Source organism: Lampris incognitus, chromosome 1, assembly GCF_029633865.1.
Source record: "Lampris incognitus isolate fLamInc1 chromosome 1, fLamInc1.hap2, whole genome shotgun sequence".
NCBI classification, from domain to species: domain Eukaryota; kingdom Metazoa; phylum Chordata; class Actinopteri; order Lampriformes; family Lampridae; genus Lampris; species Lampris incognitus.
The window spans coordinates 138,662,700-138,676,308 of NC_079211.1; the positions used below are offsets into that span (position 1 = coordinate 138,662,700).

A 13,609-nucleotide genomic window follows, 5' to 3' on the forward strand; every position below is an offset into this window, starting at 1 on the left:
GTTTTGATATCATCACAGAATACACAATTATTAGTTTCGATTCCAAATCGCTGTCGTAACAAGTCATTAGATGGATACACGCCATTCAGAATTTTAAATTGGATTTCCTTTTGCTTTTGGAGTTATGGGGAATTTTAAATAGTTAGTCCGTAACTTTTGAATATTACATTTTGAGTAATGTTGTGAGAATGAGTTTGTGTAGTATATAATAGGGTAAGCGATTTAATCAAACATATTCCTAATTGTTTTGTTTGGGAGTTGGATTCCATTAAAATCACGGCCTCTGACTAAAAGATTTGAAAGATTAGGGGTGATAGGAGTGGAGTCAGAATCGAACATAAGATAGAATTGGGGATTGCTTTAGTTATTGATATAAAAGTGTTACGAGTGCCAATCAAAATCATATTTAAGGCAGAAATCCTCATATGACAAGATACTGCAACTGCTATCAACTAAGTGAATCAAATACCAAATACCTTTCTCCAACCCGTTCTTGTTGTACAGTGACTTGTTTCTAACCGTGGTGTATCTATTATTCCATATCAGAGTGTAGTGAGGGGTGAAATTACGATTGTATAAAAGTTTCCTATACAAAAAGACCTGCTGGTGAAAAAGTGATAATTTAACTGAAAGTCTTTGAATAGTGAAATTGTATGAGTAAGAATTCTATACCTCCCAATTTCTTGAAAAATTCTCTTGGAATATGGCACCAAACGTTGTTGTTATTCAGAAACGATTTTAACCAATTGATTTTCAGGGTTCCGTTCATAAAATCAAAATCGATGGCTTGTAGGCCTCCATCGTGAAATTATTTGGTCATCTCTGCTCTCTTAATATAATGAATTTTCCTCTTCCAAATGTAATCAAAATTAACCTGATTGATTTTTTTTTAATGGCTCTGTTAGAGATAGCAATTGAGTATGCTGGGTAGATGCAGCTTGAGATACTTTACATTTTAGTTAAAAAGATTCGACCCAATATGCTAATGTCTCTCAGTAACCATAAGTTAAGTCTAATGTGGCATTCATCTATTACTTTCCACACATTCATACGTATTTTCCCTTTCAGATGGATCTTTGGATATATGTATGCCCAAGCATTGAACAGTGGATTTTATACGAATGTTGTATGCCTCCATTAAATGACTTTGGTGAATTGGCATTAACTCACACTTATTCAAATTTAGTTTTAGACCAGAGGCTTTAGAGAAAGTGTCAATCAGTTGTAGTATCTTTGGGATTTCAGTTAACTGCTTCATAAAGATGGTTGTATCATCCGCTAACTGGCTAATAATGACTGGTGTCCCAAGAGCATCTAACGGGGCAATGTCAGGATTTTTATTAAGATGGAAAGCATTTATGTGGCTATTATAAAGAGAAATGGGACAGGTCTGTTTAACCCTGCATTTGATTGTAAAGTGGGGTGATGTGCCACCTGGTATTTTCATGAGAGATTCTGTTTCGAAATTTATCCCCCAAAACCTAATATCTTTAAACAATGGAAAATAAAAGGCTGCTCAGTTGAATCAAATGCTTTGTAAAAGTCAAGAAATAAAATAAAAACATAATGTTCTATCAAATGTCTGTAATCCAAAAGGTTGAAGACTAAGCTAATATTGCTGTAAATGGATCTGCCCTTCATGAAGCCAGATTGGGAATCACTTATACATTTTTTTAGGTTCTTTTTTTTTTTAATCAATTGGCATAAATAAGGGTTAAAATTTTGTAATTGTTATTTAGTAATGTGATTAGTCTAAGATTGTCTAATATTTTGGAGTCCTTGCCAGGTTTGGGAATTAAAGTTATTACACCTCGTTTCATGGTTTAAGGAAATGTCATATTTTCAGTTGCTTCATGTAACATATAAAGGAATGGATCCTTTAACAAATCCCCAAAATGTCTATTAAATTTTGCAGTAAGACCATCATTGCTTGGAGATTTGTCTAAGGGCAAACTCTTAACTGCTATATCCAATTCAGTAGAAGTAATATCAGCGTCACGAAACTCTGTAAACTCATCATCTATGCGGGGAACAAGATCTTTGATATGGTTGAAGAAAGAGTCAGCATCATCAATAGAAAAGGCTGAGGAATATAATTTACTATAGAAAGAAACTGTTTCTTTGGCAATCGAGGCTGGATCTGTATTAACTTGGCCATTAATCATTAAGATTTTGATTGAGTTTCTTTCCTGCCCTCTCTTTTCCAACCGACAGAAATATGATGTGCTTCTATCCATTTTTCCCTGGGCCGTATGTAGGCTCCTTCTGCTTTTCCGAGATATATTTCATCGAGTTTAGTTTGCAGAGTTTGTAATTTCTGTTTATCGTTGTCAGTGGGTGAAGTCTTATTGCAGCAGGTGTTAATTTCTTTAATGATGTTCAGTTCTGCTAATTTGTTGATCTTACTGAGTGATTTTCCAAACTGGATAGAGTATTCCCGAAAATTAAATTTCAAGAGTTCCAATTTAGAAATATATGAAGTCACAGAGTCATTATATTAGAGATAATGATTTCAATGCCATCAAAAAATGACTGGCATTTTAGTTAACTAGAGTTAAACTTCCAGTACCCATTATTCCTGCAGCAACCACCAGGGAGTTTAAAAGTCAACTTAATAATGGAATGATCTGTGAGAGGAGCTGCTGACATACAGCAGTCAGAGACAAAGTTAGTCACAGAGAAAGAAATAAGCCAGAAGTCTATTCTTGATTTTGCTGCATTATTTGGTTTGAACCAGGAATATTGTTTGGTGTCGGGCTATTTAAAGCGCCAATGATCTAATAAGTTTTGAGTACCACAAAAATCAGATAGAATAAGGTTATAAGAGCTGTGTTGACTTTTGGGTGGATATCTGTTGAGCCATTCATCATTTACCATGTTGAAATCACCCCCCCCCCCATAACTACATTTGCAGTTGGATAGGTGAGCTTAAGGTTTTCAGTAAGGACAGAGACATCTGAAATTCTGTCTGTTTTGAGTTAAGATTATTATATCAATAAACACTGACCAGCATACAGTATTGCTCATTAGTGTTCAGGATGCAGATTAGCCAATGACCATTACTACTATTTTCAGATGTCACTAATTTACCAGGTGAGTTACAGAACAGAATAGCCAAGCCTGCTGGTTTAGTGGAACCGTGATCAAAAATAATATTGTCTCCCCATTGATTAACCCAGAATTTTTGATCCTCCCGTTGTGAGTGTTTCTTGCAAAAAAATAAAAATAAAATAAAATTTGCTTTCTCGCCCTTAAAAAATAAAAATATTGATTTTCTCTTCGTGTTATCTCTTAAGCCCCTAATATTAAGTGAAATACAGGGGGGGGGAGACAATCATCATGAACATAAACTAGCAACTGAGACTAACTGCAATTGAAGAAAAGTGAAAAAATAAGCTTCCAAGAAAGGCAAATTCCCTTCAGTATTAAATAGTATAACTAACTAACTAACCCATCCAACCTGTTTTTTACAATCAAAACGTCTTTTTAGTGCTTCTTCATGTAGCTCATACTCATACCCCATTGATGTATCCAGCAGCACCTCTGTGTTTTCCTGCGGTTCTTGCTTGTTGAATCTGTGGCCAGAGCGCAGCTCGCGTCTCAATTTCAATTCAATTCAATAATGCTTTATTGGCATGACTGCATTCATTACAATGTTGCCAAAGCAGGTGACAGTTAAATAGGTTAATAGAACATTAAACAAAACAAAAGCAAAAAAATTTTTTTTTAAATAAATGGAAAAAGGAATAGGTAGAACTGGTAGAAATATAGAATAGTATTTGAACAGTAATTGGAACAGTAATTGACAGTATTTTGGTCACTCACTGACCCTTAAGCTATGGCATTCTGACACATATTGTGCCGTAAGGTGTGCCCTTTTGCCCTCTCCTAAAATAAGGGGCCATTGGTCTTTCTAATCCAGTAGAAATGTGGAATCTAGTTTTCAAATTTCCCTTGGTATTTTTCTCCTATGTTTTGGAATTTCCCACAATTTAGGAGGAAGTGCATCTCTGTCTCGACCTCACCTGCCGTACAGTGACCACATATTCTTTGCTCTTTTGGTAGCCAAGATTTTTTGTGTCTGCCCTTTTCAATGGCTAGACTGTGGTCACTGAGCCTGTACTTGGTAAGGATCTGTCTCTGCTTACTATCTCTGACAGTGGAGAGGTAGTCAGCCAGTTTGTATTCTCTTAGGGCCGATAACATTCTAATTTGTGTTGTAGTTTGGTTTCTATGTCCCAATGTTCCAAATATGAGTTTTTGCATTGTCTGATGATTTGGTTTACTCTAATCTGTGGTTGGTTAGCAGTGCTAGTCTGAAACTCATCTATGTTAGTGGTTACGAGGTTAGTTAGTTTCAGAACCAGTTGACTGAGGGGACTCTTTTTGGGACTTGGCTCTTTGATTTGGAATGCTTTAAATGGCAACATGGCATGGGGCTTGATGTAAGGTGCATCCAGAATTTAAGTGATCTTTTTTGGATATTTATTATCAATGGGAAACGGCCTAATTCTGCCCTGCATGCATTTGTTGGTGTTTTTCTTTGTACATTTAGCAATTTTCGACAGAATTCTGCACGCAGGGTTTCTATTGAATGTTTGTCCCATCTAGTGTTGTCTTGCTGACTGAGTGGACCCCATGCTTCACTTCCATATACTGCAATGGGCAGGATGACACTGTCAACGATTTTGGACCAGATTTTAATTGGGATGTCTATTTAATAGAATTGTCTTTTTATTACATTTATTATAACAGTGTCCGTTCCGCTGGATGAAGAACGACGGCGCAGCGCCTCGCCGCACGCCGAGTAATTGCCGAAAACCTTGTTTGAAAGACGAATTCCTCCTTAAGCAAAGTGCAAAAGGGGACGAAGTCAAGTGGCAGGGACTACTCACAGGTGGGAGCAACATCCAAACTTGCCGAACAGGTTCGCTGATGATGCCGCTCCTACTGCGGCACAGTCCGTTCACCTCAAACACGGCAGCCGTCTTCCATTCCCTTGTGTCTCGACAGCCTACCCGAACTCGCACAACTCCGTTTTGCAGCTACTAACCTTTTGGTTACGTTATTACAATCAAACATCAACTTCTCCACATTCAAACTTTCACCGTCTTTCTTAATTAGCCGCCATGTTCTTCTTTTCCCCCCCGACCCGTAGTCACCGAAGTCCCGCCCTCTGCCACCGTTCCTCTCCTTTCAATACGCCCACAGTTCCTGACAGTCACTGATCGGCCAATGAAGTGCCCACACATCACTAGAGGCAATTTAACCCTCTACAAGCCAGCCAGTCCATGTCCCATGTGACTCGCCACAAAAAAAAAGACATTTCATCTATCAGGGTAAGCTGAACCACTCATCCTGTTCTCAGGGTCGCGGGGGATGCTTGGAGCCTATTCCAGCAGTCATTGGGCGGTAGGCGGGGGTCACACTGGACAGGCCGCCAGGCCATCACAGTGTGAAAATTAATATTCGTTTGGGGGGGAAGCAGCACTACCGCGGCTGTCTGCCATTCGCGAGGGCCTTGGCCGCTGAATTGAATTCACTGCATGGCTTGTCCCCTGTTTCTCAGGGGTCGCCACAGCGGATTTTATGTATAGTTTCCATCGGTACCCTGTGAGGGCACAGCACCAATGGCGGCCATTGTTAAGACGGTCCTTGACCGATCCAGTATGGTCTTGTCAATTCGCATAGTGATTAGGCAAAGTTTTACGTCGGGCGCCCTTCCTGACACAACCGCTAACGCCATGGACGGGGGCACACAATGGCACGTTCATTGGTTGAAAATGAAATTTAGGTCAAGCTGAAACGAGCCACTAATTCAACAACAACCATGTGGTAAAGATGGCAGAGAGTTCACACCCCAACTCGGCCGCAGAGAGAGTGACTTCCACTCGGAACAGTCGAAAGCGTTTTCGGAGTTCTAGCGTCAAGAATGTAAGAGTATACTTTTCCGTTTTTAATAGCACTTTGTTGTAAGGGTAAAACTTTATAATATTTCTCGGAATTGTGTGCCTTAATCGGCTCTGTGCATAACTGTGGTCCCCTGACTTCCGGTTTCTACTCCCGGGTTATGCCAGTTTCCTGTTTCCTGGGGTGCGCTATTGACAATGGCACATTTTTCGTGACGCCTGCAAGATTTACCGTGGATAAATGTCAACGACATGCACAGAATCGTCGACAAACTTTCACCTGCACCTACCAGCAAACGGGTGAAAAGTTTCAAGTTGTACTTATTGTAACGTGCATGGATAAGTCGACACGCTGGCCGTTGGCTCGTGGGTCTGACCCTTTAGTCGAGCGGTTAGCGATGCCTCCTGCGGTGCGGGCGATACGGGTTCGCTTCCCGGTCGCGGCAGCTCCTGTGGTTGCGTTGTCCCCCCGAGTTCGCTACATTGGTGTCAGAAGTGGGATGGAGCGACCGTAAGGCCATCGGAAGCGTTTGCGCCCTGAGGCGTGAAGGGGCTGATATGCTTAAGCGCGGGGAAGCGCTTCCCGAAGGAGGGGGGTAGTGTAACGTGCATGAATAAGAAGACACGCTGGCCGCTGGCTCGCGGGCCTGACACCATAGTCGAGCGGTTAGCGATGCCTCCTGCGGTGCGGGCGATACGGGTTCGCTTCCCGGCCGCGGCAGCTCCTGTGGTTGCGTTGTCCCCCCGAATGCGCTACATTATCAAGTTACGTCCACAACTTGATATCCTGAGACCTTGAGGTCATTTTACCAATGGTTCTTAACTTTTATGGCTGTTTTTCTTTTTACCATGTCTTTGTCTGTTATGGCCCCCGAGTCTGCAATAAAGTTTTGAGTTAGGCTACTGTACTGACTGAATAAATATTGAATAATGAATACAGAAACTTCATGCACTGCAGCTGCCAAATGGTTTATTATTTTCAGTTTCATGTAAAGGAGAAGATAACACTGGACAACACATTTTTTCAAACGTTTTACGTCCTGAATTAAAAAAAAAGATTATGATAGTGTCAAGCTGATCACAAAAATAATTTCAGATTTGCTGTATCACACATGAATTTAGAGAAACATTATTGAATTTAACATGTTTAATTGCATAATGATGACATATTGTGTTAGTTCAACTGAGCTAAAAATGTTTTGCAGCCGATTTTCGTTTGTACTCAGCATCTGATGCCTCCGTGTCAGTGTCCCAACAATAGTTTGCCAGCATTGATGGAGTCAAGTTGCCCTGATACCTCTTCCATGGTCGCAATGTCCTGGTGAAACCTTTCACCGTGTTCGTCACTGACTGCACCAAGATCAGCAGGGAAGAAGTCCAAGTGTGAATGCTGAAAATGAATTTTCAATGACATGATGCGCTTCATGGTTTTGTATGCTTTAAGCATGTTTTCAAGCAGCTCAATGTAGTTTGGTGTTCTGTAATTGCCAAAAAAAAAATTCAACAACATCCTTAACTGCCTTCCATGCCATTTTCTCTGGCACCACTTGCGGATCTTCTAACTCCGTGTCATTGATGACCTATCTGATTTGTGGACCAACAAAAATGCCTTCCTTAATCTTGGTATCAGTTATTCTTGGAAATATCTGTCTCAAATAGCGAAATCCATCACCTTCTTTGTTCATTGCTTTAACAAAAGTGTTCATCAATCCAAGTTTTATATGAAGAGGAGGCAGAAATATCTTTGTTGCGTTGACAGGTGGTTTATGCGCCACACTTTTCTGCCCTGGAAGAAAAAGCTTATGGAGCGGCTAGTTCTTTTTAATTTTATGTGACTCTTTAGCACGGCTATTCCCGTCACAAATGTAACAACAGTACTTTGTGTCTTGATGCATGCTCAATAATCCAGGTAAGAAAATCAAAGGTTGAATCAGTTCATCTGGATGCAGTGTTTATTGACAGATATGTTTCATCACTCAACTAAGTGACCTCTTCAGTCTAAACTGCCTGCAGGTATCCCCACCCTTGTAAACAATACGGTTGTATAACGACTGAAACCAACGACCAGTTTCATATACAAATACAAATAACTAGAGTTTCAGTGGCCATGTGTACTTTTCAGAAGAGTTGGGAATGTTTGCAATCACTGTGGTCATTATGCAACTGTATTGTTTACAAAAGTGGGGATACCTGCAGTCAGTTTAGACTGAGTGATGAAAAGCATCTGTCAATATAGTACGTTGTATCCAGATGAACTGATTCAACGTTCTTTGATTTTCTTACCTGGATTATTGAGCATGCATAGATATACTGTTGCTCGCTAATCATCGCCTCTCCTCTTAACCTAAGTTTCCACTGCTCTTTCCCCTATCTTCATGCTGTGACTGATCAACTTTATACCTCTGTAGTTGCTGCAGCTCTGCACATCACCCTTATTCTTGAAAATCGGTACCAGTATGCTTCTTCTTCACTCCTCAGGCTTCTTCTCACTTTCCAAGATTGTGTTAAACAATTTAGTTAAAAACTCCACTGCCATCTCTCCTTAACACCTCCATGCCTCCACAGGTATGTCATCAGGGCCACCTGCCTTTCCACTCTTCATCCTCTTAATAGCTGCCCTCACTTCCTCCTTGCTAATCCACCACACTTCCAGATTCGTTTTCCCCACATCATACAACCATCTCTCTTTCATTTTCTTCATTCATCAACCCCTCATAGTAGTCCTTCCACCTTCTCAACACACACTCCTTACTTGTCAGCACATTTCCATCTCTATCCTTCGTTTCCCTAACCTGCTGCACATCCTTCCCAGCTCAGTCCCTCTGGCTAGCCAATTGGTACAGGTCCTTTTCTCCTTCCTTAGTATTCAACTTCTCATACAACTCGCCGTACGCCTTTTACTTTGCCTTTGCCACCTCTCTCCTCACTTTAAGCTGCATCGCCTGTCTACTTTCTTCATCTCTCTATCCTACTTCTTTGCCAACTTCTTCCTCTGTATACTTTGCTGTACTTTCTCATTCCTTCACCAAGTCTCCTTGACTTCCTTCGTCTGTCCAGAAGACACACAGAGTACCTTCCTAGCTGTCTCCCTCACTATTGCTGCAGGTAGTTGCCCAGCCATCCAGCAACTCTTCACTACCACTCAGTGCCTGTCTTAACGCCTCCTTGAACTCCACACAACAGTCTTCCTTCTTCAACTTCCGCCATTTGATCCTTGGCTCTGCCTTCACTCTTTTCCTCTTCTTGATCCAAAGTCATCCTACAGAACACCATCCGATGCTGCCTAGCTATGTTCTCCCCTGTCCCATTTCAGATCGTGCCTCCTACATAAGATATGTCCACTTGTGTGCATCTTCCTCCACTCTTATATGTCACCCTGTGTTCCTCCCTCTTCTTGAAATATCTATTCACCACAGCCATTTCCACCCTTTTCACAAAATCCACCACCATTTGTCCTTCCACATTTCTCTCCTTGACACCATACCTACCCATCACCTCCTCATCACCTCTGTTCCCTTCACCAACATGCCTGTTGAAGTCCGCTCCAATCACCACTCTCTCCCTCATGGGTACACGCTCCACCACTTCATCCAAATCACTCCAGAATTCTTCTTTCGCTTTCATCTCACACCCAACCTGCGGGGCATATGCGCTGATAACATTCATCAATACACCTTCGATTTCCAGCTTCAAACTCATCACTATGTCAGACACTCTTTTCACACCAGGCACACTGTTAACATACTCGTCCTTCAGAATTACCCCTACCCCATTTCTCCTCCCAGTTTGAACCTACCTCCGATGCTCCTGGCCTTACTGCCCTTCCACCTGGTCTCTCGCACACACCATATATCTACCTTCCTTCTCTCCATCATATCAGCCAGCTCTCTCCCTTTACCAGTCATAGTGCCAACATTCAAAGTTCCGACTCTCGCCTCCTACATGCTTACCCTTCTTCCTCTCCCACTCCCTCTGGACATGCCTCCCCCCTCCCCTTCTCCCTCGTCCAACAGTAGCAGTTTCCATTGGCACCCTGCTTGCCAGCAGTACCGGTGACAGTCATTGGTAACCCAGGCCTCGATTAACCCGGTATGGAAACATGATTTATGATCCGCATGTTTGATTTGGCAAAGGTTTTATGCCAGATGCCCTTCCTGACGCAACCCTCCCCATTTATCCAGGCTCGAGACCAGCACTAAGAATGCACTGGCGTGTGCATCCTTGTGGCTGGGTTCCCCCCACTCCAAATATAAGCTAACTTTATCCAGAAGGTGCTCTAACAGTTCATTATTCACACGGCATTCATCCAGTATAGGACCTTGGTTCAAAGTGCTACATGTGTGTGTGTGTGTGTGTGTGTGTGTGTGTGTGTGTGTGTGTGTGTGTGTGTGTGAAACTAAAGATGTAAGAACTTAACAAGCTTGTAGAAAATGGCTTAAAACAGGTTTGACACCATTTTTTTCAGTTCAGTGGTGGAAAAGGTGCTGACACAATTACCACGTTAGCATCTTGTAGGTGTCAGCAAATTCAACAAAAATGGCGATCTTCAGGATCATAGCTTTTAGGTCAGCTGTCTTTTTTCTTTTCTTTTTTCTTTGACAGGACCATTATATGAATTTCTACAAAGACGACGATGAACTGCCTGAAACAAAAAGGGCCAAATGCCTCAATGTCAGCTTCTTTGAGCTGGAGTCGGAGCTAAGGGAATACATTGACAGACGGGAGGTAGGGCTGGATCTGTGTACATACTAATGCACATAATGATTATTGAATTAAACCTCAACAAACAGAAATGCCAAATGTTCCATTCAGTTGCCTTTAATGCATTGACTGCCTGATGTGGATCGTTTTCCACAGGGTCAGACGAGACCAGTCTTCCTTGAATTTCTGGGTTTGCGTGATCCACATCATCCACATTCGCAGGTAGACACGCATGCACGCACACACATTCACCTTTTCAGTACATCTTTAAAATAGGTGTTTTTCATCATAAAAAGGGTCATTCAATTTCATTTATGTCACACATTTCAATGTAAAGTGACATCTAGAGCAAGGGTGCAACATACCCAGGTCATTGATTTAACCAATGCTGTCAACTGATCTGAGAATGTTGATTGGCAGTTCTATTAAAAGTAGTCTTCACCATCCTTTCTATTACCCAAGTGGATCCATGAGATTGGTATTATAAGTGCTTATGTATTACCATTTTGTGCTTTCTAACTGCATATGCTATCAGCTGATAACTGTCAGATATGACCCCATCTCTACAAACTTTTGATTCTGCTACTTTTCCTATTCTCATTACCCTTCTATGCTTCTTGTCTCTGCTTCTTTTTCTCTGCTTCACCTCTCGCTGTTTCCGTGTGTGCCATTTCTTCTCTTATGTGTCACTGTTTCACCTCCAGATAATCGTAGCAGACTTCACCAATGTTGCCTGTATGATAGAGTGTGGTCTCTTCTGTGAGGCCTTAGACTCAATCAGAAGTGAACTGTTCCCATGTGTGCTACCGCCAGCGCCCTACATGGTCTCTCTCCTGGAGTTCGCTGTGCAGGTGGGACCAGAATAACCACACCAAACTGCCACTATATATCCATCCAGGGTTAATATGTGTACAGCGCAAAAACTGCACTAAAAATATTGGCTAGCTCCAGTGTCACTCTCTGAGGGGCTTTGTGAAATGCACTTCAATAAACGAAATTTTGAATGAACTTCAGCAGATTGTTGTAACATACAAAAGAAAATGCTGCTTGATATTAAACCCTTATGCCATCTTTACCCTACAGGGTAATGCCACCCCTGTCTTCCTCAGAAATTTCCAGGAGGTTTTGCACATATTGATAATGATCAATCCTCCTTGGCAGTCTCCCAGCACAGTGAAAAAATATTTTACTCAGGTGTTGCAGTGTCCACAGTGCAAAAAAGGCCTCTGGTCTTTTATAGAATCAGCTACCAGGTAAGCATCTTAACCGGTGGTATTTAGCGAAATTTCTTGTACAAATATTCATATGCTACCTTAATAGCTGAGAGCTTATTAAAATCAGTTGTATTATTTATCGTTTTTTGTCACTCTAGTTATTGTCAGTCCAGCAAGGATACTTGTCACCCACTCCCAGGCCAAACCACACCTGCGCTGTTGCAGTTCTTTAGTGGGCTTCTAGCATTTGTTCTCAAACTCTTCCAGGCAGAACTTCACACGATCACTGTGGGGTAAATACTCATGTAATTTATAATAAATCCATATAAAGTATTATGAGACAGGATTATGTCTTGTTACAGTGTCAAAATTTCTTTGAAACTCTCAATGGAGTAGGAGATGGTAGCGTACCCTGACATGGCCACTTTTCTGTCATTCATGAGCCTCGGCTGCATCCGCCCAGTTCTGATGGGATTTTCTGTGGAAGATGAGATAATATGTGTTTTTTTTTAAAAAAAGTTTGGCAAGTTGAAATCTTTTTTTTTACTGCAGTGCTATGAGTCAGTCACACCATTGAGTGAGTCAGCTATACAGAGATTATATAGTTTGAAGGAAAAATAAACTTTTTTTATTGACAAATATATTTTTGATTATTGATTCATCTTTCATTCTGGATGAAGGCACAGTGACTGGTGATTGCATTCACCTGTTAACTTACCTGGCCTCCTTAAGTAGGGATTTTCCCTGTTTTGTACATGCTGATGTTCTGCCAGACAGATAATATAGTACATCTATAGAGTGGTATATTTCTGAGTGTGACCCTCTCTTCTTTATGTGGTTACATGCATCTAGGATAACGCACCAGTTGGTCAGAGAGCAACAGCAACCCTACAGAATTAATACTGTATACTGCAAAAGATAATTTAAAAAAATCAGGCCTTTGTCTGATGTTGAATTCATTGGATTTCAAGAATTGGATTTCATCTTTCACATAAAGTTTCCCTTTTTATCCACTTAATTACCTTATATGAGAAAGTCATACTTTCTTTAAGCATGATAAGAGTATAGTCTTTTTTTTACATGTGAAAAAAATTGCAGGGAAGTATTTTAAGGTGTGGTATTTGTACATTTTTGTCTCAATTTTGTCTGCTGTAGGGATTTTCTACCTCCTGGAGGAGCAGGAGTCACTCAGTTGTCTGCATCAGACTCTTTGCTGCACTCCACTTTCTGGACAGTGTGGGAGTGGTCCACTCTGTTGTCCAGGACCGTTAAGCAGCTTACCCAGGTCCTGGTACAGGCCTTAGTCTGGGAACAGGCTACCATGGAGGTAAACTGAGTATGGATTGGTATGTTTTGTGCACATTTGATTTAAAAACGACAAAAAAGCAGAAAACAAATTGAGCAAGTCCAAAATTTACGCCCGCCAAGCACCCAATGCAGGTAAATTAGCTTCGGCAGATAAATAAGTTGGAGTCACTGTCCAGTTGGCTGGTAAAGTAATTTGTGAACTGCATAGCCAGGTCTGAATTGCTGTATTTTCTGGGTCATTGACCGAGTGAGGCAATTTTGACCCTCACTGTTCACCAAAAGAATTTTGATGTGGACATGTGTATGAATCGAATCAATAGATAAAAGTAGCCTGCTAATACAAAGGTCATTGATCGGCTGTTCTGTAAGACAGTCTTTGGGAAAACAGTTCCTAAAAATAAAGTTAATGAGCTCAGCCTCATGTTTTTTTTTCACAACTATCTTCATTAAAATGAATTGTGTTTGTTAAAACCAGAG

General features: G+C 41.1%; 1 protein-coding gene across 1 annotated transcript in view; it reads left to right on the plus strand.

Annotated features, from left to right (window-relative positions):
• The window catches only part of slf1 (SMC5-SMC6 complex localization factor 1), a 79,449-nt gene that overhangs the window by 13,416 nt on the left and 52,424 nt on the right, over nt 1-13,609 (plus strand). The window contains exons 6-11 of the mRNA XM_056290018.1: nt 10,512-10,634; nt 10,767-10,832; nt 11,315-11,461; nt 11,694-11,863; nt 11,983-12,117; nt 12,980-13,151. Coding sequence (XP_056145993.1) covers nt 10,512-10,634; nt 10,767-10,832; nt 11,315-11,461; nt 11,694-11,863; nt 11,983-12,117; nt 12,980-13,151 — 813 coding nt within the window. The remainder of the gene's footprint in view (nt 1-10,511; nt 10,635-10,766; nt 10,833-11,314; nt 11,462-11,693; nt 11,864-11,982; nt 12,118-12,979; nt 13,152-13,609) is intronic.